Source organism: Adiantum capillus-veneris, chromosome 17 (assembly GCF_014529385.1).
Source record: "Adiantum capillus-veneris isolate H3 chromosome 17, ASM1452938v2, whole genome shotgun sequence".
Lineage (NCBI taxonomy): Eukaryota > Viridiplantae > Streptophyta > Polypodiopsida > Polypodiales > Pteridaceae > Adiantum > Adiantum capillus-veneris.
Window position 1 is genome coordinate 29470001 of NC_140947.1, and position 27829 is coordinate 29497829.

Here is a 27829-nt window from a genome sequence, read left to right on the forward strand (position 1 = left end):
TCATAGTTTGCATAAGGCCAAAATTTACGTACACATTGGATCAGACGAAACAAATTGTAATAAATATTCGCCAAAAAAACAGTTCAGAAATGCGAAAACAGAAACGTAACATGATACACTAAGACACTTCTGATGATACATTTCAGCACAAACAAAATGATTCCTAAGTAACGCCATTTACTAACGGTTCATCATTGTTTGAAATTCATGCCCATCCTTGCAGTGGACTCCTCAAGCAAGTAAATGAATGGAACCAACAAGACAAGTACATGAGTGCAACTTAATCCATGAACAAAATCAGTGACATGGTATAGCCTTCAGATGTCCACCTCTCAATACATCTCACAATTTAACGCTTCGTCTGTACATATGCTTGGGTGCAAGCGACACATATATTTTGACTAAGAGATCAAAACAAGAAGTCAAGAACTTCTTTCCAGCCTTTTGTTCCTTTCCAAAAGCACTACAACAAGGTAAAGTTTAAGGTCTTCACCAAAACATTGCTCGTCTGAGACAACTGCTGCAGACCCAAAACTCTTTTTGGCAATGCAAACTCAGAGCTATCTAGATAGTCAGAATGTGGAATAACATTCACGTGCAAAGGCGGAGGTTGCCCCTAGGAAAGACAATGTACAAAACTACCTATACATCCGCATTGTACATGCACACAAGATCGGATTGTAGCATAGGCGACCGGCAAAGAGGGCACTCGGTCTTCTCATTGCACCAATCTATTATACAATTCCTGCAACAGACATCAAATTAAGTTGGTTGAAGTGTGTAAAAAACATGGGTAAAAACAACCTAATTTGCTGCTTCTGAGTATACCAGCAGAAGACATGACCACAGGGAGTTGCTGTAGGACTTTGTCTTGGACTCAAGCAAAGCGAACATTTACTAGAGCCATTAGAAGCCTGTAGGCAGCACAAGAAACAGAATTATATCTCAAATCAATGCAGCAGCTGCAAACGCATGAAACACGTACGAACCATGTTCTCTGAAGCTCCTTTGCCAAGCTCTGAAGAGTCCAGCAACTGATTTCCTTCTTCGTCTAAAACCAAAATACCTTTTTGGCCTGTGACATTCCAAAACACATAAGAAGACCCCATCAATGGTGCACTTCCAGGTTTACTTACTAAAAGACCCTAGATCCTACTACGTTGCACTTTCAAATTCCTTACCAACGGTAAAGTTCTGATCCATTGCTTGTGCTCTCATGGAGTCTGCTAGGTTTGGAAGAGCAGTCCGTCTCAGCCAGTCTCCTCCCACAATGCTTAGTTGAATTAATAAGAACATGCCCAACATATGGTACCTGCTAACATAAAATTGCCATCACACAAAAGCGGAAGAGTAAGCCCCATCGCATTACATATAGTGAGCCTCATCACGACCCCTGCACACGCACACGCATAGGCAGAGAGAGAGAGGGGACTTTTCTACTAGCAACGCCTTATATTATATCCTTCTCAAACTTGTAAGCGAAGACTTTTGAGATGAGAGACGTGACTCTGAATTTAAGGAGGTCCACATTCAGCTTTGTATATAGCATTGTAGAGGCAAAAGTTTGGAGAAATGAAGGACGCTTCTTGATATTATGTGCAATGGAAGTGATTTATGGTGATAACTCAGGATGAATGCTAATGCGTACTCAATGTTCCTTTTACTCCATGAGAGAGGGGTGTGTGTGTGTGTGTGTGTGTGTGAGAGAGAGAGAGAGAGAGAGAGAGAGGTATTTAATTTAGATTGCACACATGCTGATTTAGATGTTGAGATGCTAATGGGATCTTGCTCTAGATGCTTGGATCTGCGAAACTGAAGGCTGAAAATGCAAAACGCTAGGGATGTTGATGGAGATCTGCACATCCGACGAAGCTATGGCTGATGTCAAGGATGGGCTGAAAACTGAAAACGCTAATGATGGGGGCTGAGATCTACAATCTTTGAGACTAATGGATGCTGGACAATTGTGAGGTTGCTCTGTTGCAGCAGCACTAGGCTGATCTGCAAGAGGATGTTGGATATCTGACACAAGTAGCTTACGAAAGCAGAATTTTGCAAGGGGCAGAAAAGACGGTGCAAATCTATGAGAAAGAGCTATTGGCCGTGACTCATGGACTCTCTAGATGGAAGCACTACTAGGTGCTGATTTTGTTGTCTAGATAGATCATCAGACCTTGCGATACTTCTTGACACTGTCAAAGTTAATTGAAAAGCATATGCAATGGAAAGACATACTTTCTATGTTCCACTTTCAAATCTTGCATGTGGAAGGCAAGAAGAATGTTGTGGCTGATGTGTTATCCAAAAAGCCACAAATTTCAGCTGTGTCAATTCCTTATCATAATGAGCTTGATGACATGGAAGAAACAATATGCTACTAATGAAGATTTTGCAAGGATCTTTGAACAGTTGCAAGATGGGCAACGCCATGAGCACTACCTCCTCAAGGATGGTTTTATGATGATGCATGGCAGATTATGTGTCACTAGGCCATTGCGACATAACGTTATGGTAGAAAGCCATGTCCCACCATATGCAGGGCATCATGGAATAGATGCGACAGTAAAAGCGGCCGAAACATTCTTTTATTGGCTTGCTTTGAGGAGAGATGTGGATGCCTTTGTTCGAGCATGCATGCGCCGTGATTTGCCAAAAGGTCAAGTTCAACAGGCAAAAGGCACCAAGGTTATTATAGCCACTGCCTATTCCACATAAGCCATGGGAAAGCATTGCTATGGATTTTATCTTTGATCTTCCAAGAACGTCGACAGGGAATGATGGTATATGGACCATTATTTGCAGGTTCAGCAAGCAGGCCCATTTTATTCCTGTCAAGAAGAAGATAAAATCTGACCACATGGCACAGTTGTTTATGTACAATGTGTTCAAGTACCATGGTATTTCACTTTCTATTGTCAATGATTGTGATCCTCGTATGACGAGCCTGTTTTGAAGAGGCTTGTTTGAAAACATAGGCACCACGCTTAAGTTTTCTCCTCATTTCATCCACAAACTGATGGGCAGTCAAAAGAGGCTAATTCTATTGTCTTGGATCTGCTAAAATATGATGTGTTAGATAATAAGGGCAAGTGAAAACAGTATCTGCCCATGCTTCAGTATGCATACAACAATACGGTGCATTCGTTAACAAGCAAGGCACCTTTTGAGATTATTGGGTGGCAAAAAGGTTCCTCCCATTTTGCACCACAAAGGACAATTTTTGAGGCAAGTCGATATGTAGAAAACATGGATAAAATGTTTGTGAAGATTAAGCTTGCCTTGAAGAAGACTTAGGCAAGGTAGAAAAGGGCTACTGATCGCCACAGTCGTGAATCGTTGTTCACACCTAGTGATTGGGTACTTTTACGGTTTGAAAAGACAAGGTTAAAGAAAATGAAAGGCAAGAAAGGTTTTTCCGAAGCTCAGGATGCGTTACAATGGGCCTTTTCAAGTACTTGAGAAGATCAGTGATGTTGCGTATAGGCTGAAACTGCCTGACACTTAAAAGATTCATAATGCGTTTCACGTGAGTCTTCTAAGACCCTTTGTGGGTGATGTGCCAAAAGATATGCCACATGAAGATCAGCAAGAAGTTGAGGAACTTGATGAGATCTTGGTACCTGAGCAGGTTTTGGCATAAGGAAAGAAAAGTTAAGGGACAGGTTGCAAGACACTATTTGGTGGAGTTCAAGAACTATCCACCTATGGATGCAAAGTGGATGGAAGAGTGTGAACTGCTAGAGTCACCAAATGTATTGCACCTCTACCTTGAGGCCTTTGATTATAGCTTGGTTATAGCCTACGTATGCCCCAACTCAACGTGCTCAAAGGAGGGGTAATGATAGAGCTAGCACATCAAATGTACATACGGATTCAGTGCAATAGAAGTGGACACTGCTTTACAAACGCTAAAGGTATTATGCTCACTTCTACGTAAATGAAATGACAAAAGTATGAAGGTCTCATTAAGTCATTTGTATCTATGTTTCATGACCTTTCCTACAAATACATGTGATGATAAAAGGGTGCTAATCACACTAAATCATCTATGGCATGTATATTTGGCATGCAATCGACGACGTTTGCGATTTCAAGAGGGGGGTATGTCACGACGCTGTGGCAACCACTAACCTTAGTTGTTGGTTTCTTTCCCTTGATTTTTAATTAATTTTTGGGACCCTCTTATTGAAGTCACAAATGGCCGGACATTGTATGGCCAATGTGAAACGACCGATAGCCGAGAGTTTCACCTGCAATCGAGAAGGGCAAGTCGCCACGAGATGGTCGGGCCAGTCAGCACTAGAATCCGATCAATAAAAGGGTGTCTAGGCTCAATTCAAATTAATTTAGGCTCCTCGCTACACTCAATAAGTCGGTGGGTACTAGGAATTAACTTAAAAGAGGAAAAGTGGACACGTTGCTTTAGGAGAACGACCACATGCGGCCTCCGAAGCACCACTAGCGTTGCCTTCTGCACCTCCACCCTATATCCCACCACCACCAATTGCACCCTCCTATTCATCAAATGGCCACCATCACCATTACTATTATTTCTTAGCACCTCCAATGGCAGATTCTGGTCCAAAACCCACAGTTAAATTTTTCAATTTCTCAGGCATTCAAGATTCTCACAATGCTCTCAAGTTTCTACAACAATTCAATGTCATGTTTAGTAACGGGAACTCCACAAAAGAATTCAAGTTACTATGAGTCACCTCCTTCCTCAAAGATAGTGTCTTGACATGGTGGGCTTCCCTAACCTAGAAGCTTGACAATCGCAAAACCTGGCATGACTTTAAGCTCTCTTTTTACCCAAGCTTCCTGATGAAACCTTTGTAGTAGACATATTTGCAACCTGGCCTGACCTCATGATGTATCCCTCAAAGTCCAGACACCCTTCCAACTTCCAATCAAAGTTTTTGAGATGCAAAGAGAAGCCGAGTGAGAACAATATCCCCTTCACCACAGAGATGGCCTCTGTGATCACTACAGCAACCCCGTCTTGTTCGTCCATCCTTGCTACCTCAAGCTCGGTTTCTTCAATTTATTTGTTTTTTGTTTTAGGATGGCTACTCTCGGTTTCTTCAATCCTTTAGGTGCTTGTCTTCCACCCGCCTCCTCCAACGCAAGGGATGTGATCGCCAACTAGCAGCCCTGGAATCTATTGCCTTTGCCAACCTATTACTGTGGATAAATTCAGTTCTTCGGTTACCTTTTGTTTAGGCTTCGAGGTTTGCAACTTCCCCTCTGCAACAACAGCTCTTGCTACTTGGTTTTCCCCTATTGACCATGAGGACTCAGGATATCAATCACCATCATTTGTCCTGCACCTACAACCCTCAACCACATGTTGGTTGGTAGTTCTACAGCCAGTTTCGACATCCCTAGGGTGCTATTCCCTTGATTGGGTTTCCCGGATGGCTTATTCACAACCCCACCATGACAGAGAAGAGAGAATCAAAAGAGCACGTTGGTGGCTGGCGTTACTGTCACGAGGACGTGGCAATTGCTAACTTGAGTTGTTGGTTTCTTTCCGATGATTTTTGTTTAATTTTTGGGACCCTCTTTTTGAAGTTGCAAATGGTCGGACATTGCGTAGCCAGTGTGAAACGGCCAACGGCCGAGAGTTTCACCCGCAGTCGGGAAGGGAAGGTCACCACGAGTTGGTCGGGCTAATCGGCACTGGAATCCAAGCAGTAAAAGGGTGTTTAGGCTCAGTTCAAAGTCATTTAGGCCCCTCGCAACACTTATAAGTTGGTGGGTACTAGGGAATTAACTCAAAAGAGGCAAACTCGACACATGGCAGCTCCTGATGCAATTGCCCATTTCAAGAGAGGGGGGCTGATTTCAACCCATTAAGTGCTACAGTGTGTGTGAGTAGTGGGTGCAGGTGATCACAACTTTATTGGAAAGCTTGCCTTCTCCCTTGCTCTATGTAGCGCGATGATTTGCTCTCGCGCATCTCTCTCTCCCCTTTGCACATATGGTAATGCCCCACTAGTTGGGCTTCTCAGATGACCATGTACAGTTCTGGGGGTTTTATGCGCGTTTGCCAAGGCAAGAGCCTTCTGTACAAGAACCGGATTAGCTAATTGCTAATCCCCTTCAGGTACGCACAGTTCCATCGCGAAGGAATGCGACATCAGAGAGTTTTCTCGCGTGAAAACTCGTCCGATTTACAAGGGAAACCATCCCATTGCGTGCGGGAGCACCTGAGACACGCGTAGGCGTGCTCACTCCGCTCGCAAACGGTCCAAAACAGAGAATTACAGCCTGCTGTGTTTTTGTGCAGGTTTAGGGTTTCGCACCTAAACTGCAAGGAATCGCCAGGGGAGCCTCGGAAAGGCCTTGGGATGCGTGTACAGGGCAGTAGGCACCTAAAAGTGGAAAAACAGAAAATCACAGCATGCTGAAATTAACCTGCAACTCACTGGAAAGCTTCCATACCGCAAGGGAAAGTGTCCTTGACGTGTACTTTTGACCTACAGGGATATTTGCACCGTTATGGTGGCAAAATTGGGTCAAAAACCTGCAATTACAGCCATGGACAGGTTTGGACAACTTGGTGAAGACTAAGTGCAAGGGTTCGGATCGTTTATTTGTCAAGGGAGCCTCGGGAAAGCATTGGGTGCTTGTACAGGCCATTTTGGAGAGATTTCCCACGAGGAATCTCATCTAATTCAAAGGACAAGTGACCCTACAGGTGCGAGATCTCGAGGGCTACCCAGCAAAGTGATCGGCACGCGGATCGGAGTGCAAAACAAAGAATTCAGCGAGCTACAATTTCTCGCAAAGTTTTGCAAAGTGCTCTAAAGTGCGTGGAAAGTCTATGTTTGCTTGGGATTTTGTCCGTGGAGACTTCTACTATGGTTATGTTGCCGAAATCGGGTTGGAGTAGAGGAATTTCAGCCCGATAAAAGTGGGACATCTTGTGGAAGTTTACAGGTTTTTCTCAAGTATAATAAGAATAAAGAAATACCGAAAGGGGCCCCAGTCTTTGGGGCCAACAGGGTGTCGTTGTCTGCTTGGTAGTGCTCTAGCTGCCAGGCCGTCGTTTTGACTAGGTGCAAGGGTTCGGATCGTTTATTTGTCAAGGGAGCCTCGGGAAAGCATTGGGTGCTTGTACAGGCCATTTTGGAGAGATTTCCCACGAGGAATCTCGTCTAATTCAAGGGGCAAGTGACCCTACAGGTGCGAGAGCTCGAGGGCTATCCAGAAAAGTGATCGGCACGCGGATCGGAGTGCAAAACAGAGAGTTCAGCGAGCTGCAATTTCTCGCCAGGTTTTGCAAAGCGCTCTAAAGTGCGTGGAAAGTCTATGTTTGCTTGGGATTTTGTCCGTGGAGACTTCTACTATGGTTATGTTGCTGAAATCGGGTTGGAATAGAGGAATTTCAGCCTGATAAAAGTGGGACATCTTGTGGAAGTTTACAGGTTTTTCTCAAGTATAATAAGAATAAAGAAATACCTAAAGGGCGCCATTCTTTGGGGCCAACAGGGTGTCGTTGTCTGCTTGGTAGTGCTCTAGCTGCCACGCCGTCGTTTGTCTTGAAGTGGTGAATTCCAATCACAGGCTTATTCGTGAAGTTTCTCTGTGTGTCTAAAGTAAAGTAAAGAATTTCGGGTGAAAGCCAACGCCTACCGCCCCACGGGCCGGTTTCAGTTTCTCTTTGGGATTTTACCGGCATTGCATTGCCTTGTAGCCACAACAGCTCATTGTCAAGGCCGCCACCGATGAAGCGGCCGTCGCCGATGCTGCAACCACCCATCACCTCCGATGCTGCTCGTAGCCGAAGCTGTATTGTCTGCTTTTCAGAAGAGACCCTTTGTGCACTCATCTTCTCTCCTAGCTGGTTCGCTTTCGCCTTGATTTTGTCTTGCTTTTGTTCTACTTGTTTCCTGTGTGTGGGTGTTTTTCTTTGTTTGTTTGTTTTACGCACTTTCGAGCTTGCTCTTGGGGTCGTTTGGATAGAATCATTTTAAACTCTATAAAATAACATAAGCCAAGGCCAAAGGCTTTGACTGAAGTGTTTTTTCTTTCTTTTTACTGACCCACAACCAAAAACACATAGGTAAAAAAGCTTCACGTTTTCGAAAGGCAGGTTGTCAGAACTGTCAGAATCAAGCAGCATCATTGCTAGCAAAGAAAAGCAAGTGCACAGCGTAAGAGGCTTGGCTTGCAAAGAATCGAGCGCTTCTTGGATTATAAGTTCCCGAGCCAAGCCAGGATCTACTGCATGCACTATAGGTAGCTTGGGTTAAAAAGATGTGTGTGTGTGTGTGTTTTGGAAAGGGTGGGGGGGGGGGGGGGGGGGGGGGGTTCTTGGTCAGTAAGGTTTTCGCTTTTGGTTTCCTAGTTTTGGTTTCCTGCTGTTGTGGTTTTTGGTTTCCTTGTTTTGGATTCCTTGTTTTTGGCAGGTTGGGATGTGATAGTGTTGGATCTCTACTCTCTCTACTGGGCTTTCTGCTGCCGGACATTTTTTGGCAAGCCACAGTGTTTCCTCTACTAGCTCTTGGAATTAGCCTCACCAGTTTCTGCTTATAGGAGCCACCCTCAGCAAGTGGACAGCGGACTATATGCTCAAGTGGTCGGGACTTCCTTGGCAGCTGATAATTCTTTCTTTTGATTTCCCGCAGTAGATTTCTTGGTTATGTTAGTTGTTTCTTATCTATCATTTTTACCATCGACTGTTACCATTCTATGCTTCCTCAGTTCCATGGTTACAAATGGTACAAGTTGGTGGGTGTTCGCCAGATATTGAGCAGCTGCATCAGCAGCCAGTTGCTTTCTCGCTGATACTACTGGTTGCTTTCTGTTTATCTTGGGCTTTTGGAGTACAGTCGCAGAGAGCACTTCAGTGGGAAGTGCCCATCTTTCAGAGGCAGCTGTCATCCTCTCTTTTCCTTACATGGCCAAGGCACTTTTTACTCTCTTTAGTTTTCTCCCCTGGCATTTTTCAGTTCATACAGTTTCAGGTTTCTGTCCTTGTGGCTAGTTGTATATGGTTTTTCAGATGTTGCCTTCGGGCCTGCTGTGTATTTCAGTCATGTACTTACCCTAAGAATCAGCACCCATTGGGGGTTCTGAGGAGTTTTCTCAAGTAATAGAAATCAGCGTTGCACAGACAGAGAGAGAGAGAGAGAGAGAGAGAGAGAGAGAGAGAGAGAGAGAGGGGGGGGGGGGGGGGACTGCATGCAAATTAGTGAAATTAAGCTCATGCACTTGAATTGTGTAATCTTGTGTTAGAAGAGCATACTTGGGTTTTTTGTAAAACAGTTTTCCCATGTGGATGTAACGAACCCCTGCAACCCTTTTTGATAGCTGATAATAAACTCCTGCACACACCAACAACAGTTGAAAGCAAATTACGCTCATCTCAAGATATTGTACCTCAAATCATCCTAACCCCGCCCAAGGTCATAAGTGAAAAAGAGTCAAAGTTTTACCCTCAAAATAAAAGAGCATCAGATTTCCTCTTACTGCAAAGAGAAAAGCATCCCGCAAGCCAGGAAGAACCTGCTAGAGAAACACAGTTTCTAAGATGTTCTCCTGGACAAACACATATTGCCAAATCTAAATAACCATCCACTCATACTCTAGGCCATCGCTGGAGTGCTGCAGTCCACAAACTTTGTAGGCGTTGTGAGCAAGGGCTAGTGGGATCTCTGTTGCGGTCCACTACGCTGTCATTGACCTGGCCAGCAGATTGCTGAGACACCTCTCCTTCTGTGTGTCGCATACTGTTTGCACCAGAAGCCCTCTCGCTATGTCCGAGATCTTCTGACGTATCAGAGGATAGGTACCCGTTACTTGAAGCAGCTTTTGCACTGCAAAAGTATTAAATATCAATAAGTTGCAGCGTGCTATAATACAGATCTCAAAAATGAGCTAACATACCTAAGCCGCTCAGCGATGTAAGGAAGGACTGTCTGAAAAAATACCAATACGGTGCGCCTTGCTGGAGCCAATGGAAGCCTAGATGAGCCTGCCACCTGCAAAAATAAAACAGTTCAGCTTTGTGCAAACCCTGGTGGACTCAGATTAAGAATGTAGCATAAAAGCTGAAAAAGACCTGTGCTATATCACAATATTCTTCCCCTAATGTTTGGAGACCTGATCCAGTAGTTAGGAGGTAATAAAGGACACAACCTGCCAATCTTGTCTGCGGCCAAGGAAGGTAACAGTTTTAGATGCACCCCTACAGAGCTTTTACAACATGTAAGCTCAAAAGAGTTCAATACCTCGTTCTCATATGTCACAGCCAATCTAGTTCCTGCCAGCATGAGAGAAAGTCAATTTATAACTAGCGATTCAAAAAGAAAAAACAAGGGAGTGATTAATCTCCTTCAAATCAGACAAGAACTAAGAAGAAATTATCAATGAGACCACTTTTATGCATTCTCTGGTTTGAGGCTTACATGAAAGTTCAGAAAAACTAAAGTTTGAGAGAGAAACCAACAGTTAGTGAACTGATAATAACAGGAGACAACTGGCGGAGAGAGTTTGCAATGGAGAGATTGCTTTAGAGACCCTTTGCTTTGCTCTCTCTTTGGCACATAAGAATTGGTCGCTAATGAATGATACAAAACACACCCTTAATGATACAAAAACATAGATTTGGGTTTTTCTCATTCGAGCAACTTGATATTTGCTTTTTTTTCCTCAAGCTTCCAACACAGTGTCCTCTCTTATTCCACCTTGCTCTAATTTGTATACATGTCTATGAATATTCGAGTGTATGCGCATGTATAGAAAGAAATTCAGTGTATATATATGTATGTGTGTGTATCTATACATACTTGTTACACCTGTATATGTGTATGCTTATGAATATAGTTGCGGGTGTGCATTGTGTACGACATACATATACACCCACATATGTATGTGTGCATATAAATATGAATACTAAATATAAATAAATAGATAAAGATGTATATAAACATTATTACAAAACACATTTCTCTTTTTCTTGCCCTGAAATGAAACGTTTCAAAATCTCGAAACCCTGAAACGGAAGAACGTTTCACGTCAAACTGGAGCCGCCACACCATGTAACATCTTGTCTAAAGTAACCTGCCTGAGAGTAATCTTTGCTGGGTGTGAGTGTCCTGTGATCATCAAATACAACGCTTTGCCAAGTCTGCAAAGCTCATACACTGAAAAGATGTAGTAACCAAGACAAGCCACATAAAGTACATGGGAGATACATAATCCCCCTCTTACCATCCAGAATATATGAAGCTCGAGCTGATTTTTTCATAGTAACAGAGGACGCCCTTTTTCGGGCTTTCCGTCCCCACTTTTCCGTCCCCACTTGCCGTCCTGCCCTCTTTTTTACACTAAAAATCCATTTGAGCTCCATCCCCTGTTCCCCGTTCCCCGTCCCGGAATGCATCCCTTGTGACTATGGATTTTTTATCTTTGAGGCTGTGCATCTTGTATGTGCCCAATCATAGTGTCCTACACACTCACAAAAAGCCAATACATGACCTTCCGAACGAACGTTTGCAACAGCATTTGTGAGACCAAAAGGCATCACCAAATACTCGTACAATCCAAAGGACATCCTGAACGCGGTCTTGTATACATCTCCAGGAATGATTCCGATATAATGATAGCCACTTTTCAGGTCCATTATGCTAAAGCATGTAGAACCCTGGAACATGTCCAGTATATCATCGATCCTGGGTATTGGAAACGTATTTAGTTGAGAGCTCTATAGTCACAACGCACATTCTCCAAGATCCTTCTTTAATACAAGCAGCATTGGTGAACAATAAACTGATGTATTGGGCTGAATCGGACCCTTTCCAAGATGCTCTTTCACTTGATTCATAATTTCCTCATTCTGGGCTTTGTTGTGGAGTGCTGCTGGGAATCAAAGCGATTGTGTGATCTTCAGGTCTCTCAGGAGGTAGCTCTCCAGGCAAACCCTCAGAGAAAGAAACAGCTTAAGCTTGTAAAATGTCTTGTTGTTCTCTAAGTCCGACATATTTGACGTTTTATTGTCATTTAGTTCATTCAAGTAGATCAAGCAAAAAAAAAGACTCGATTTCAATAATTTTGGGATAGACTCACCCATTGATTTTACATCAAGAATGATATCTCTACCCTTCTCATTCTTCAACTTAGCCTTTCTTGCCCGGTAATCGACCACGGCGCCGTTCTTGTGGTACCAAGGGATTCCCAAAAGGATGTCACACCCTTCCAGAAGCATGATGTAGAAGTCCTCGTGCCCTACACACCCCTAACAATGCAACCGAAGTTTGCCTATGACAGTTATAATCCCGTCCTAGTGTCACTAGAACTGCCTCCATCGGTGTAATCCCGTCCTAGTGCCACTAGAACTACCTCCATCGGTGGTTCCATTTCCTCTGGCCTGATTCCAAGTTGAGCCGTCAATTCAGTCGAAATAAAGTTGGCCTTGGCTCCTGCGTCGAAGAAGATACGGATTTCTTGATCTCGTACGTTGCACGACGCTCTGCAAAGCTCCATACTTTCATCAATCTGTTCTAAGTCAGTCCCCACAAGTTTGAACCAGTCTTGCCATTGTCTTTCCTTTCTTTGCTCACTCCTCTGCCCCTTTAGAACTCTCTCGCTTGTCCTCGGCCTGATCACTGGATGCTTTGTTTAGGGCACTTGGTAAGAATGTGCCCTTGTTCCCCGCATCCGTAACATTTGTCCTCTTTGTAGTACTTAGCTTGCTACTCGGCTGACAATCTAGAGCTGTCATAGAACGAGCACCACGTGCCAATAGAAAAGAACAGAGTGAACAAACTTTTAGCACTCCAATAAAAACTGAAACTGAAAGAGAGAGAGCACACGCGACACAGAGTGGCAGAATTCCACCCCAGAGAGTATTGGCCCCAAACCTTGGCGCCCCTTTCGGTATTTTATATTACTTGAACTCAGTACAATGCCGGTACACCTTCTCACTCAATTGTGTCATGCCTCTGCACTTATTTAAAGGCCCTTGGCCTTGAAAAGCAGTTACATGAAAAGTAATCAAACTCAAAAGCAACTAGTCCCAAAAGCTGGCGCTGAAAATCAGCCAACATAAATCACAAAAATCCGTACAGGCTGCCACGTCATCACTGTCAGCGTGAAACACGAAAATCCGTACACTTTGCCACGTCAACAGTCAATCGCAGATTGCGAAAATCCGTACAGTTGCCACCTCATCAACCTCTCCGCGCGCGCGTGTGTGTGTGTGGCCTTGCTTTATTTAGGCCCCATCGAACGGGGTCCCATAAGTTGGTGGGAACTTCTTCCGCTTCTTCTTCTGCTTCTTAGGGTTTAGGCCCCTCGGCCGTGATCTGAAGGTTGGCTATGTTCTTCAGTGGCTTGACACGTCAGCAATTTGTGACATCCCCCCTTCTTGAAAGAAAGTAATCGTCCGCGATTACAGCATATCTACAAAACAACTCAAGTTAGCTCAAAGATTTCTCAGGGTCATTCCGAGGGACAATCAATTTGCTCTTTTTTTGTTAAGGAGTTCCTTTCGGCTCTTTTGATCAAGGAGTTGGCTTCTCCTTTCGTCCTAATCGGAACTCTTGATATTCCGACGTAGTAAAATTTGTCATCACACCCACACCGCCACTGATCTTCCATGGGTGTCTTGATGCATTAGAACATACCCAGGCAATCTCATCCAATTAGGAATATTCAGTGGTTGGCACATCACAATGCAGCACAAATACGCACATATGCATGCTACAAGACACAACGAACAACGCCGCTGAGCACTCCCTCGAGACGAACGATCTGTGGTATGAAGCTACTCAATGACTACCTCGCCACTACCTCGCTACTCCCCTCGAAAATAACCTAAAAAGGTCGAGCCATGAGCTCACAGGACTGTACAACCAAACACTCCCCAGACAACAGTCTGCGTCGCTTCGAGGTTCAAGCACACAACCAAACGCTCCCCAGACATTGGTCTGCATCATTCGGAGCTTTTCTAGCATACAACGGAACGCTCCCCAGACATCGGCCTGCGTCGTTCCAAGGTTTTCAAACATACAATGAAACGCTCCCCAGACATCGGCCTGTGTCGTTTCGAGGTTCAAACAATACCAAAACAATATTGCTCACTTCTCCACCTGGGAGTAAAATCACCAATCAATGAAACCAGTATAAAAGTCAAGAGTCAAACAATTCAAATCGGCACCAAGACAGGTTTAAAACAGATACCGTCCATTTTAAAAAAATTCCAAACGGGATCACCAAACAAGTTCTCAAAAAGATTCTCAAACTAACTTCAAACTTAAGAAGCAATCTCGACATCAGTCAAGCTTGAAAAGTCGACCGATTTTCCATCCTAAAACCTGCACCAAAAATTAGGGTTAGGTTCCTTCCGTAAGGTCATAGCCAACCATAACATGGTCCATTAGCTCTTGGACAAACAGTGTTTCTCTGGTGGCGATGATAGTCCTAGACGTAGCATTACATTGGACCTCCAAGGTTATCATCTTGAGAAGAGACACCTGGTGAGAGATCTCTAAAAATTTCAAGTCGTAATTTGCTAGTGTTTCTATGGCAAGCATTTCAAGATACCCCCACGCTGCCAGAAGTTGCACTCTGAAGGAAGATGTCCGAAACCATATAACTTCGGACACAAATTTTCTTGAAATCTTGCCAAGTCCTTGGAGCATGCGGCGTGGTAGCTATAGACCAACCTCTGTATGGCACTACCTCTAAGGAGAAAACAACAACTCGAAACAAATCCTTGATCCTTCTCTTGCAAGTGATCGTTATGGCTTATGCCCTGGAAGACACAAGCGGTGAAGACAGGAGCACGTCCGATGTGCGATGAAGTAAGGGAGGAACTTGCTAATAAGTCCGAGGTTGAGACCCGAAGATACTTCAAATAAGATTCCAATAGACTTCGGAAGCGCCGGTTTGCTCTGTCTGCTCTTTTGTAGGACCGGTATGCTTTCAGAAAAGCACACGTCGATACCACCGTCACAGGACGAGCACCACGTGCCAATAGAAAAGAACAGACTGAATGTCACAACTCAGTGACATGGCTGCCCAATACACACACACCCCCTCTGGCAAGGACTCCCGGCTACAGGCAAGAATGATGACGTGGCTGCCTTGTACGGATTTGTAGAAGATTTTTTGTACATCAGTTTTTGGCCTGCTTTTGGCTACGTTGGATTCTATGCAAGGAGATAGAGAGAGAGAGCTTTTAATTTTATAATTTCCCTAAGAGGGCTTGTGAGAGGAAAACTGAAAGTGCTTTATTTTTTGCCAGCTTTTGAGTTTTCAGCTTTTGGGGCTCTGCTTTTGGCATCCCTTGTAAACCTTTAAATAAGTGGGCACGCTTCCCACTTCTCAGAGCATTTGGACGCAGAGCCTGAGAGTGAGAGCCTCCCACTCGCTTGTACTTTCGCAACAAATTAATACAAAAAGAAATACCGAAAGAGGCGCCAGTCTTCGGGGCCAATATCTCTAGGCACGGACCTCCGAGGGCGCTAGTGTTGAATCAATTGTGAACTGTTCTGAAGTGAATCTTGCCGTGTCGCGTAGATTCTCGACTTGGAGTGTCCAAGTTTGTTAAGTGGTATCAGAGCACGGCTGATTTCCCTTCTACAAGAAATCCGATCCTTTTTTCGTCCCACTCATGGCTTCAAACAGAGATCAGTCAACTTCCTCTGCATCCAGAGATGCCGGAAGAGATCACGAAGAGGATTCACGCGAGGAGTATGGTCCGCCTCGGCCTACTCAAGCGGAGCTCGAAGAGATGGAGCGTCGACGATTGATCAACAATGCAACAAAGATGATGCTAAATTTTGTGAAGGACCCGAAATTTGCAAAATTTATGAGCCAAGCCTCCTTCGACGAGGTGCACTCACAGTGGCGGCAAACCACAGAACCACCCCTCAAACCGGCACTGAAGAAACCTCCTACTCCAAGGATGTACACAGAGCAAGAATTAGAAGAGGTGGTTGATGCACGAATTGCTCAGCTTTTTGACGGGTAGAACAAAGCAAAAAAGCACGACAAAAAGAAGAAGAAAGGAACTGACTTCCCCGGTTATTTGGGTCATCAATCTACATTTGCATCGGCAAGGAAGCAGAAGAAGCGTGTTCAATTTGAAGGAGTACCCAGTTCTTCTTCTTCTTCTTCGAGTTCTTCTAGCTCCTCTGACTCAAGTGAGAAAACAAAAAAGGTAAAAAGCAAAGCTTCGGAAAGGGCAAGAAAAAGGCAAAGAAGCCTAAATCTCGCCCAGTTGTTGACAGTTCTACAGAGGACCCGTCTTCAGATAGTTCGGACTCTGACGACAGCAGCTTTTATGCAAAGTAGAAGAATTTTTATAAAGCCAAGCAGTATGACTTTCTGGAAGATAAAAGCAAGAAAGTCTGTGAGTTTAAGGAAGGTGGACAGTCAATTAAATTTGACATGTTTTCTGGTTATAGAGATGCTTCGAAGGCTTTGGCTTTCATACAGCAGTTTGACATAGCTTTCTCTGGATGTCGTTACTCAGAGCACTCCAAGATTCGGAGGGCTACCTCTTACTTCAAGGGAAATGCTCGAACTTGGTGGTCCACGCTTCTATTAAACAAGACAGCGCCAGTTAAATGACTGAAATTCAAAAGGCTTTTTATTTTTTCTTGGCTAACTCTAGAGTACGAACGCATACGAACTGCTTGGAACCATCTTCGGATGACCAAGAAGGATACATTGAACGCATATTGCGAGAGATTCTCGAGCTCTTTTCTACCAATCTCTTCATTTAAGAAGATCTCGTTCAAAGGACAGATTGAGCGGTTTACCTTGGGTCTTCCTACAAAGATCCGAGATCACTGCTTAGAGCAAAAGTCAGATTCCATTTAGGAACTGATCAGTCATGCGAAACAGGGTTTTGCCATTCACTCACGCAATTTGACCTACCCCACATATGAAATCATGACGCAAAGGACCGAACAGACTTCGAACAATGAAAGTAGAAAAAGGAGAGCAACCTAGAAAAGAAAGAAAAGGATGCACGACCCAAACTCACTCCTCGAGAGAGAGCTCTCTACGTCAAGGAGGGGAAGTGCTTTGGATGCGGGGAAACTGGGCACATCTCCGCGAATTGCACTAAAAAGGCACCGAAAGAACAGAGCGACAAGGATGAAGACAGGCCTGAAGGTTAGAGAGCAGCTGAGGAACATGGAGGAAAAGGCAAGATGAAAACAGGACTAGTTCCAGATTGCGTGGGTATTGACCCAAGCACGATGGACGCGAGTATAGAACTTTGCCAAGCATGGGGCAAAATGAAAGACCAAGAAGCCCTGATCTTCTTTGATGGAGGAGCCAAGGCCAACTTCATTTCACCTGAATTGGCTGCGCGGCTTGAGATCACACCCGATTGAATGGGACCACTAGCAGAAGCAGTTCTAGCGGCACTCGGCAGGGACGTAGCCATTACCCCTGGCACTGGCAAACTTCGGTTGCATTGTCAGGGGTATTTGGGGCATGAGGACTTCTACATAATGCCTTTGGAAGGTTGTGATGTCCTCTTGGGAATTCCCTAGTACCACAAGAACAACGCCGTGGTCGACTACCGGCGGGTAAAAAAAGCGACTTTGACCACAGAGAAGGGCAGAACCATTGTACTCGATGTAAAACTTAAGGGCAAGTCCGTCCCTATTGTATCGGCTTCGGCCATTTCAAAATTAATAAAAACCAGTCTATCTGTTTACTCGATCTTCTTGAGAGAGATGAATGATGAGAATAAGACAAATATGTCTGAACTTGATAAAGAACGCCAAGATTTTCTCTACACTCATGCAGATTGCTTCTCAGAGGGCCTGCCAGGGGAGTTACCACCCGCTCATCCTAAAGATCATACCATTGATCTGTTACCAGGAAGCACACCACCGAACCGGCCACCTTACCGTGTGAGCCGAGCCTAGAACGAAGAAATTATGAACCAAGTGAAAGACCTCTTGGAAAAGGGTCTTGTCCAACCTAGTACTTTACTGTACTGCTCTCCAGTGTTGTTGGTTTTGAAGAAAGACGGATCTTGGAGAATGTGCATCGCTTATAGAGCTCTCAACAAAATCACCATCAAGAACAGATTTCCGATTCCTAGAATCGATGATATACTTGACCGACTATAGGGATCCTCGTGCTTTAGCAGGATCGACTTAAAAAGTGGATATCATCAGATCCGAATCGCGCCGGGAGATGTCTATAAGACAGCTTTTCAAACGACTTTTGGGTTATTTGAGTTTTTGGTTATGCCTTTTGGCCTAACCAATGCTCTTGCGACATTTAACCGGATGATGGACAAGATTTTTCGAGAGTACAGACTATTTGTTGGCACTTTCTTTAACGACATCATTGTTTTCTCCAAGGACAAGGCAGAACATAGAGAACATCTGCTTCAGGTCTTTCAAGCATTACGAGATCACAAGTTGGTGATGAATGCGAAGAAAAGTGAATTTTTCCTACCAAAGATACACTTTTTGGGACACATTGTCTCGCAGCAGGAGTGCAGACGGACTCGGCCAATATCGAGACTATCTGTGATTGGCCCGATTTGAAGAATGTCCATGAAGTTAGAAGCTTCTTGGGATTGTGTTCGTACTACAGGCGGTTCATTAGAAAGTTTGCAGGGGTTGACCGTTGCTTCCCCTTTGCATATGTTGACACAGAAAGGAGTTCCTTTCTCGTGGGGATCCACAAAGGTGACTGCCTTTCAGACCTTGAAAGAGAGATTGACTACATGACTAGTTTTGACTTTGCCGGATTTGCAGAAGTCTTTCAAAGTATATTGTGATACTTGTAGTCGTAGTTTGGGTGCGGTCTTAATGCAAGAAGGCCATGTCATTGCCTACGAAAGCCGATTGTTTTCAAGGCCGGAATCGACAGCACAGATTTATGAGAGAGCTTTTGGTGGTTATCCAAGCTCTTACTCAGTGGCGACATTACCTACTCGGAGCGGATTTTACCGTCTTCACAGACCATCAGAGTTTACCCTACTTCTTGTCACAGAAGCAGCTATCGGAAAAGCAGATGAGGTGGGCGAACATCTTGTCACAGTTTCACTTCCAAATTGTCCATGTGCAGGGACAAAAGAATATGGTGGCAAATGCTTTGTCTCGGAAGCCGTTGGTTCTAGATATTTCCGCGATACATCATAGGAGCTTCGAGGATATGGTCGATCAGTATGCCATACATACAGATTTTGCAGACATTTTCACACGGATACGGGATGGGGAGACAAAAGCGGGATATTCCATTCGGGATGGCTACTTGATGAGGAAAACCATGTTGTGTGTTACACAGCCGTTGAGGGAAAAGGTTATGACCAAATGCCACTGTCCACCTTTTACAGGTCACCATGGCATTGCTACCACCTTGAAAGGGGTAGAGAAATACTTCTTTTGGCCGAGACTCGAGAAGGATGTGGACGAGTTTGTGCGCGGTTGCTTGTATGCTAGAAGGTCAAGTTTGACAGGCATAAAGCACAGGGATTGTTACAGCCTTTGCCCATACCCACCCGCCCCTGGGAAAGTATTGCAATGGATTTCATTTTTGATGTCTCGAGAACACAGAGTGGTCACGATGGTATCTGGACTGTTACTGACAGATTTAGCAAGCAGGCTCATTTCATTCCAATGAAGAAAACAGTCAAGCCGGATCACTTAGCAAGACTGTTTGTGGCCCAGATCTTCAGATTACATGGCATGCCTGAGATGATTGCCTCCGACACGGAACCCAGATTCACGAGTTTGTTTTGGACGGCTGTTTGGGAGAACATTGGCACACGGTTGCAGTTCTCGTCATCTTTCCACCCGCAGACTGACGGGCAATCTGAGATTGCCAATTCAATGGTACTAGATTTAATGAAGTCTTACATCTCGAATCAGAAGACTCAATGGGAAAAGTATTTACCTTTGGTGGAATTTGCGTACAACACGATACACTCTTCGATGGGGAAGGCGCCATTTGAAATTATTGATGGTGCTACGAAGGTTCCACCCTTCCTAAGCACGAAAGATAAGATTTTTGAAGCTGATGAGTACACGTGCGACTTGGACACGGCTTTTGCCAAGGTCCGCGAGGCTTTGCAAAAATCTCAAGAAAAACAGAAAAAGGTAGCAGATCGCCATCGTCGCGATCTGAAATTGAAGGAGAATGATTGGGTGCTCCTACGTTTTGAGAAGACACGCCTGAGAAAGAAAAAGGGAAAGAAGAGGCTTTTTCCAAAGCTTAGTATGCAATACTACAGACCTTTCCAGATCTCCAAAAAGATAAGGGATGTCTCCTCCGACTGAAGCTGCCTGGAACTTGGAGGATTCACAATGCTTTTCATGTGAGTCTCTTGAAGCCTTTTAGAGGCGCTGTGCCCGAAGATGGGAGCCTGATGAGCAACCCGAAGTGGAAGAAAACGAGGAGATCCTTGCTCCAGAACAGATATTGGCACATAAAGAAAGAAAGATTAAGGGTAAAGCAAAGAGGCGGTTCTTGGTTAAATTCAAGAACTATCCTGCATTGAATGCAAAGTGGATGGAGGAGGAGAACCTAGCAGATACTCCTCAGATTGTGAATCTTTACCTTGAAGCTTTTGGTTTAGCATAGTCTATTCCAAATGGAACCCCGAATTCAGCTTCGCCGGAGTGGGTATGCACAAGAGGGGAGTTACTCCACTCCTTTGTCGACAGAATCACAGATGCCTCGATTGTTGATACTAGAGTCACTGATTGTCTCTTTGAGCTTTAGCGATACTGAGAGTTGACAATATTCTACTGTATGACTTTATGAACTGGAATTCCCGACAATGTGAAACTGATTTGTTCTTGACTTGTTTAAGTGTAGGAACTGATAGACGAAATGACTGCAACATTTTGGTCTGAATGATCTCGATAGACATGGTTGCAATAGGGATTAGTCAATCGGGCATCTATGAGGTCCTGGGTGGATCTACATGCGATTGCTACTTGCATTGCCGATAAATCATGGTCTGAGATCCGAATGAATGTTAAATGTGATTTGTCATGTGATGTCCTATGATGTCAAGTGATGTCCTGTGACGTCGTGTGATGTGACTGTCGATTGGTACACGTGCTAGATGTGTGTTCCTAGTGCGTCGGTACTAACAGTCAGTGTCTGCTAAGACAGTTTATGGCTTCTGTCTATTTTCCAGGCGTAATGGAGGGCGATTACAATGCTTTCAAGAGGGGGGGTATGTCACAACTCAGTGACGTGGCTGCCCAATACACACACACCCTCTTGCAAGGACTCCCGACTGCACGCAGGAATGATGACGTGGCTACCCTGTACGGATCCAGACGTTGTTTTGCTGACGTGGCAAGCCCGTACGGCACTCGCGAAAAATGCGTTGCAAAGCTGACGTGGCAGATTTTTCGTACGGCAATTCCTATGGCAGTTTTTGGTCTGCTTTTGGCTACATTGGATTCTACGCAAGGAGATAGAGAGAGAGAGAGAGAGAGAGAGAGAGAGAGAGAGAGAGAGAGAGAGAGCTTTTAATTTTAAGCCTTGCTTTAATTTCCCTAAGAGGGCTTGTGAGAGGAAAACTGAAAGTGCTTTATTTTTGGCAAGCTTTTGAGTTTTCAGCTTTTGAAGCTCTGCTTTTGGCATCCCTTGTAAACCTTTAAATAAGTGGGAAGGCTTCCCACTTCTCAGAGCATCTAGACGCAGAGCCTGAGAGTGAGAGCCTCCCACTCGCTTGTACTTTTGCAACAGATTAATACAAAAAGAAATACCGAAAGAGGCGCCAGTCTTTGGGGCCAATATCTCTAGGCACGGACCTCCACCGGGCCAGTGTTGAATCAATTGTAAACTGTGAACTGTTTTGAAGTGAATCTTGCCGTGTCGTGGTAGATTTTCGACTTTAAGTGTCCAAGTCTGTTACACTGAACAGACTTTTAGCACTCCAATAACAACTGAAACTGAAAGAGAGAAAGCACACGCAACACGGGGTGGCGGAATTCCATCCCAGAGAGTATTGGCCCCAAAACTTGGCGCCCCTTTCGGTATTTCTTTATATTACTTGAACTCAGTACGCGCTCTGCACCTTCTCACTGAAGTGTGTTAGCCCTCTACACTTATTTAAGGGCCCTTGGCCTTGAAAAGCAATTACATGAAAAGCACTCAAACTCAAAAGCAACTATGCTCCAAAGCTGGTGCTAAAAATCAACCAACAATCACGAAAACCCGTACAAGCTGCCACGTCATCATTGTCAGCGTAAACACGGAAATTTGTACAGTTTTCCACGACAACAACCCAACGCAGATAACGAAAATCCATAAACGTCATCAACCTCTTCGAGCGTGTGTGTGTGTGTGTGTGTGGCCTTGCTTTATTTTAATGCCTTTATGTCACTTGGGCCCCATCATACGGGGTCCCATAAGTTAGTGGGAACTTCCTCCGCTTCTTCTTCTTCTACTACTTCTGCTTCTTAGGGTTTAGCCCCTCGGCCGTGATCTGAAGGTTGGCTCTGTTCTTCAGTGGCTTGACACGTCAGCAATTTGTGACAAGGGCCGCTTGGTTTCTTCTTCTTGTTACCATTTGCTTGGTTTAGCCCCCCCTTGAGCAGACACTAGCCTGTCCATTGGGTATGACAGTGCGCCGGCGTGCATACCGAATCCTTGCTAGGCGTGACCTATGAGTCACTAAATGGAGTCCGCATTCTCATTATCGCACCAAAGTGTAATAACATCTGTCAAAATGCTTGTACAAACCTTTATGCAAGAGGGTTCCCAAACTAGAAACCTAATCTAATCGAACATGAAGGTCCTGCGAATCACGCTCGTACTAATCCTCCTAGGATTCTAGACACTCCTATCTAGAGATAGGTGCAAAATTGGCTTTGGAAGTCGGTGAAGCATGTCCACATGGCCCACAGAGACGTGTGCATGAGAATCCATGTGTGTTGCAGAAAAAAGGATCGGATCCTTCGTAGAAGAAGAATCGTCTGAGCTCTGATACAACAGTAATAGACTTGGACACCCCAAGCCGAAGATCAACTGCAACATACGAGAGAAACTGCAAATAACTTGAATACAGAAAGAGAGAGGCAGAGTCGACATGGCATGGCATAGTTCCGTCCCCCTAGATGCACTCGCCCCAAAGACTGGCGCCCCTTCTCGATATTTCTTTAATATTATGCTTCACAAAATACAATGCACAAGGGTCCTCCTCCTCTCAGTGCTCCCAAGCTAATCTGAGAGGCCCTCAACGCCCTTGGCCAAGCTCAAAAGCAGCTCATGAAAAGCTTCACTTCTAAAAGCTCTTGGCTCCAAAAGCAAGCACCCCATGGGCTGTCCTACATTCCTGCCACATCATCATCTCTACAATTTGCACTGTAAATTGCGAATGTCCGTAGAGCCAGCCACATCAGCATGTTCTACACAAGTTAGAGGTCTTGGCTATATTTAAAAAGGTTTTAGGCCCCTCAGCCTGGTCCCATAAGTTGGAAGAGTTAAGTTTTAAATTCTCTAACCTCTCTAGGGACTAAGTCCCTCGGCAGGAACCTGTAAGTTGATGTTAGAGTTTAGGCATCTCTGGATTCGTCCAGTTAGTCCCAATTTCTCACAGGGACAGGTGCTAGGGAGTAAGGGTTGTTTTGTGGCTGTGCCTGGCCAGTGTGAGGCAGGTTTCTCATGTTCGGGTTGTATATAGCCATGTTTAGCTCAAGTTTTGGGCTTTGTTCCATGACCATTTGTGCTCCTACAGGCTGGGAATATTATTCCCCAGCCTTCTGGTATTTTTCCAATGTGCCCCATGGGCATCTGGTGCCACTTTCCCCCATTTATCATGTTTGTGGGGGTTGAGGGCTGGGTCAGCCAGCTAGCGTTCTCGCATATATAGGCAAAGGGGGTTCACCTCAGTAATGCATTGCAATTGTGCCCTCACTTGGGTGCCCAAGAGAGGCTTGGTGTGAGGAAGATTTCTCATGCCGGGTTGTGTATAGCCATGTTTAGCTCGGGTTTTGGGCTTTGTTCAATGGCCATTTGAGCTCTTGCAGGCTGGGAATATTATAACCAAGTCTTGTGATGTTTTCCATTGTCCCCATGGGCATCTGGTGCCACTTTCCCCCGTTTATCATGTTCATGGGGGTTAAGGGCTGGGTCTGCCAGTCAGCCTTCTGGCATATATAGGGAGAGGGGGGTCTCCTCAGTCATGCATTGCAGTAGTGCCCAGAGGGGGGCGCCCTCCCTTGGGTGCCCCAGAGGGGCTTGGTGGCATGGTGCAGAGGCAAAGCAACTAGTGTTTTCCTCCAGATCAGTCAGTGTTTTCTTGCTCAGCAGATCAACCCCAACGTTTTTCATGGGCAGCAGATGCAGTGCTCGGAGATCATCTCTAAGGTGCAGTACCACCTCAGGGCAGCCTTTCACAGGCCTTGTGCCCATGCAATAACAGGTTTCCTCAACCGAGATCTAGATCCACATCTAGATCTAGCGAGGAGGAGATGCACCAGATCTATGCTCTCAGAGCATGTTGGAGGTGATGTCCATGTGGAGACCGTGTTAGTGGTCTCGTACGCAAGAGCAGTTAGCAGTGTCACTAGCAGTCGCAGTTGTGTGCACCTCGGGTCTATCCATTGGGCATGTCAGTTCTATGTCGGACCACCCTTGGTCACTTGTATGAGCAGATTATTATCAACATGGAGAATCTCTCTCTCTCTCTCTCTCTCTCTCTCTCTCTCTCTCTCTCTCTCTCTCTCTCTCTCTCTCTCTCTCTCTCTCTCTCTCTCTCTCTAGGATGTCATGTCTCTTTCATCCTCAATGATCTCTCTTCTCCACAAATGTGCCTTGTTCATGTGTTTGGCATTGCAGGCGTTCTAGATCGGAGTCGAGGTACCCACCGGATCACGGGCCAGTTCTTGTCTTCATTGCATCTTCCGTTGCCACCTTTGACATGGTAATAGAGTCCTATGGTGATATGACCACCTGGATGTTCGAATGTGGCTGATCCGGTGTGGTTTTGGACATGATTGAGAGTGAAAAAGCTTGCTGTTTTTTTATGAGTTTCACCCAGTTTGGGGCAGATTTAGGTATGTGGAGGCATTGGATTCTCGTCTACGACTTCCCCGTCTTTACCCTTGATTACCCCGACCTCTCTTCACCGAGGGGAACCCGATGGAGGCGTCAAATGTGTGGCAATGCTGGATTGCTTTGGATTTCCCAAATGCATGTTAACGTGACTTCCCGCAAGGGGAGCAAGCATGCGGTTGGTGGATCCAGAGGGGGAGCTATTCATTTCCAGCTTCTTCTTCAAAGAGACGTATTTGGACAGCAGCAAGATCCTCTTCCTCACTTCACAAGGAGGTTTCTATGGCTGTGTTAATCTTTCTTGGAAATTGTAGATAGAGCTATCTATCCAATGGTAACAAGTTGATGATTCGGTTGCACTCATGTGCCATATTATACCTAGATGAATGAATCCAAGATAAGCCCAGATTCACTCTTGTGCCAGATTGTGGATTATGGATGACAGAAAGGAATCACTTCCCTTCTTGAAGCAGAGGATGTTCCATAGTTTTTCATTTTCTATCTAAGAATGGAAGTTCCAATTCCGGCTTCAATTGACTCTTGTTCTTCCGGTATACAACAGTTCAAGTGCATGTGTTGGAGTTGGCTTTGACGGGCAGAGGGGGATATTTCTATCTCCAAAGCCACTTCTTGTTTGATCATCCCACTTCCCCGGATGAGGATTAGAGGTGGAGCATGTGGTGCAGACCCTTAGCTAACAATGACAACAATTCGAGGAGGTTTTGTTGGAGTGTAGACCCTCCATGTTCTCTCCTTTACCCGATGGTAGTGTAGCCCTACAGATTTGGTCACTTCTTTGTCCTTTTGTGAGCTTGTTAGTACCAGTTGTGGGACAGTTTACAATTGCTTGTGAGCTTGTCAGTACCAATTATGGGACAGTTTACAGCTTCTTGTGAGCTTGTCAGCAACAACTTCGGGACAAGTTTGCAACCTTCTATGGGTAGTTTTATTGATGATCGACAACAGATTTGTCGAGATCCTTTGGATAACAGGTTTGCACGTAGTGTCAACACTTGGTGGGGATATTTAGTTCCTACTCACGTAGTCAGCAACATTTGGATGCTTCTTCCATACATCCCTTTGGAGAGCTCCAACCTTGGGGGCAGCCCTTCTTCAGGTGTGCAGATTTGGCCACGATTGGCTAGTATAGCAGGTTCTTCCCTTGCAATCTTTTGACCAACTTTCTGACATGTTACAAATCAGCCCGAGTGTTCTTTACGGGCTTGTTCCCCGAGCCGGTTCCTTCCCTCTCCATTTGAGTTCTACTACATCATGAAGCTAAAACACTCTTGCAGTGAATGCCGTCGTTAGATCATATTTTTCTTGCAGAAGGCAAAAAACATTTTGGCTCTTACCACACACTCACAAAGCAATTGGAACAATACTTGAAATAAAGAAACCTAAAGGATGAACATGACATCCGGAGCTAGAGCATCCAGAAAGTTGACATATCTCGCAAAAAGCAACATCTGTATTAATCACTTACAGACTTGCTAATGATGACTTTCAATTAGCTTTGTTTCAATCAACTACTTGCTGTGTCCACTTGTTGCCCACACAACATTTCAAGAGTGGGACACTCAAGGTGCTCGAGTGAAACCCACCACTAAAATTCATCTCTAAAAAGCTTGCAAGGCCCCAAATTATACTCTTCACTATAAAAAAAAGGGCCAACCGAGTGTAAAGGTTGAGTCAGAAACATTGAGAGAAGAATGCAATACAACGGTATATGACAAGATAGTTAATGGCTTGGTTCTTTTACAAAGCTAGCAAAGACCTCGAATTTTCTCTGAAAAACCATCATCTCTGTGATAAATCCAGCAAGCTCAACTTGGTTGGAGATAAACTGAAAATCTGTGCGTTTGGGCAAGAGCAAAGTATGCAAAAGAAAATTTACTCCACTAAAATGGGGCTCTCTCTCTCTCTCTCTCTCTCTCTCTCTCTCTCTCTCTCTCTCTATACTAACCAAAGGCACGGCGGAAAGCATCATGGCAAGCCTGACAGAGGTGGGAGGCATAGTGTTCATCCTTCTCTGCGGCACGCATGATCTCGGGTTGGCTGGCCTTGGGGTACTGTCGCATCCTCAACATTGCTCTTCCTGCTGCTGCGTCGTCGTCTTCTGTGATCTCTGACATTATCGTGGTTGTCGTCTAGAAGGAAAGCCTGGTTTCCATCAAAGTCACAATTGGCTTTGCGCCCCAAAGAGAGAGAGAGAGAGAGAATCGCTGCGATCTCACAACACCTGCACGTACGCTCTGTGGAGACTCGAGAGTCGAGAGGGTTGTAAGCGCATGCGTGTGTGTAGAGAAAGATAGAAGAAGAAAGAGAGAGAGAGAGAGAGAGAGAGAGAGAGATGAGAAAGTACCTTTCTAGCCTAGGCTGAAATACCTCCAAATTTCCAGTCATCACATTGTTGACCTCACGTATGATTGCATCCACCTCGACCTTAGGTAGGACCGTGTCACACTCGGACGCCAAAACAGATTGAAGTGTAATGAACCCTCGAAAGGGGTTCAACAGTTGCTTAGAATCTCTTAATAGTCCAGAAACGTCGCCAGCGCTGCCCACCCCCCGCGCACCCGAGTCTCAAACCCACAACCTCCCCCTGGCAACCCAACACCCTGCATTTCATTGCTACCCTAGCCACTTCGCTTGGTCATGAAGTGAGCTGCCCCTAACAAAAGTTTACTGGGGCATAAAAAGTAAAGTCGAACCCATCAAACAAATCATGAGTGTCGTGAAAATTGTGCCCCATTCTTTTAAGACACGTGGTATATAGTGTTGAGCCTTAATGCAAATGAAAGCACCCAAA

At 44.9% G+C, this 27829-nt stretch overlaps 1 protein-coding gene across 1 annotated transcript; it reads right to left on the minus strand.

Moving 5' to 3' along the window:
• Positions 1–288: 288 nt before the first annotated feature.
• Positions 289–27315, minus strand: PEX10 (peroxin 10). The gene is made up of 11 exons (XM_086486398.1): positions 26984–27315; positions 10242–10273; positions 10073–10162; positions 9898–9992; positions 9596–9827; positions 9447–9516; positions 9257–9335; positions 1182–1312; positions 990–1075; positions 829–914; positions 289–745 (listed from the first exon to the last, which is right to left on the minus strand). Exons 1-11 carry the CDS (start codon positions 27150–27152, stop codon positions 643–645), a joined length of 1173 nt encoding a protein of 390 aa, XP_086342524.1. The 5' UTR covers positions 27153–27315; the 3' UTR covers positions 289–642.
• Between the last annotated feature and the right edge of the window lie 514 nt (positions 27316–27829).

Excerpts from the sequence above, each read along its gene's own strand:
- PEX10 (XM_086486398.1), bottom strand. The coding sequence starts at position 27,152 with ATGTCAGAGATCACAGAAGACGACGACGCAGCAGCAGGAAGAGCAATG. Across the intron at positions 9,993-10,072 it reads AATATTGTGATATAGCACAG|GTGGCAGGCTCATCTAGGCT; the intron begins GTCTTTTTCAGC and ends TTATTTTTGCAG. Across the intron at positions 1,076-1,181 it reads GGATCAGAACTTTACCGTTG|GCCAAAAAGGTATTTTGGTT; the intron begins GTAAGGAATTTG and ends GGAATGTCACAG.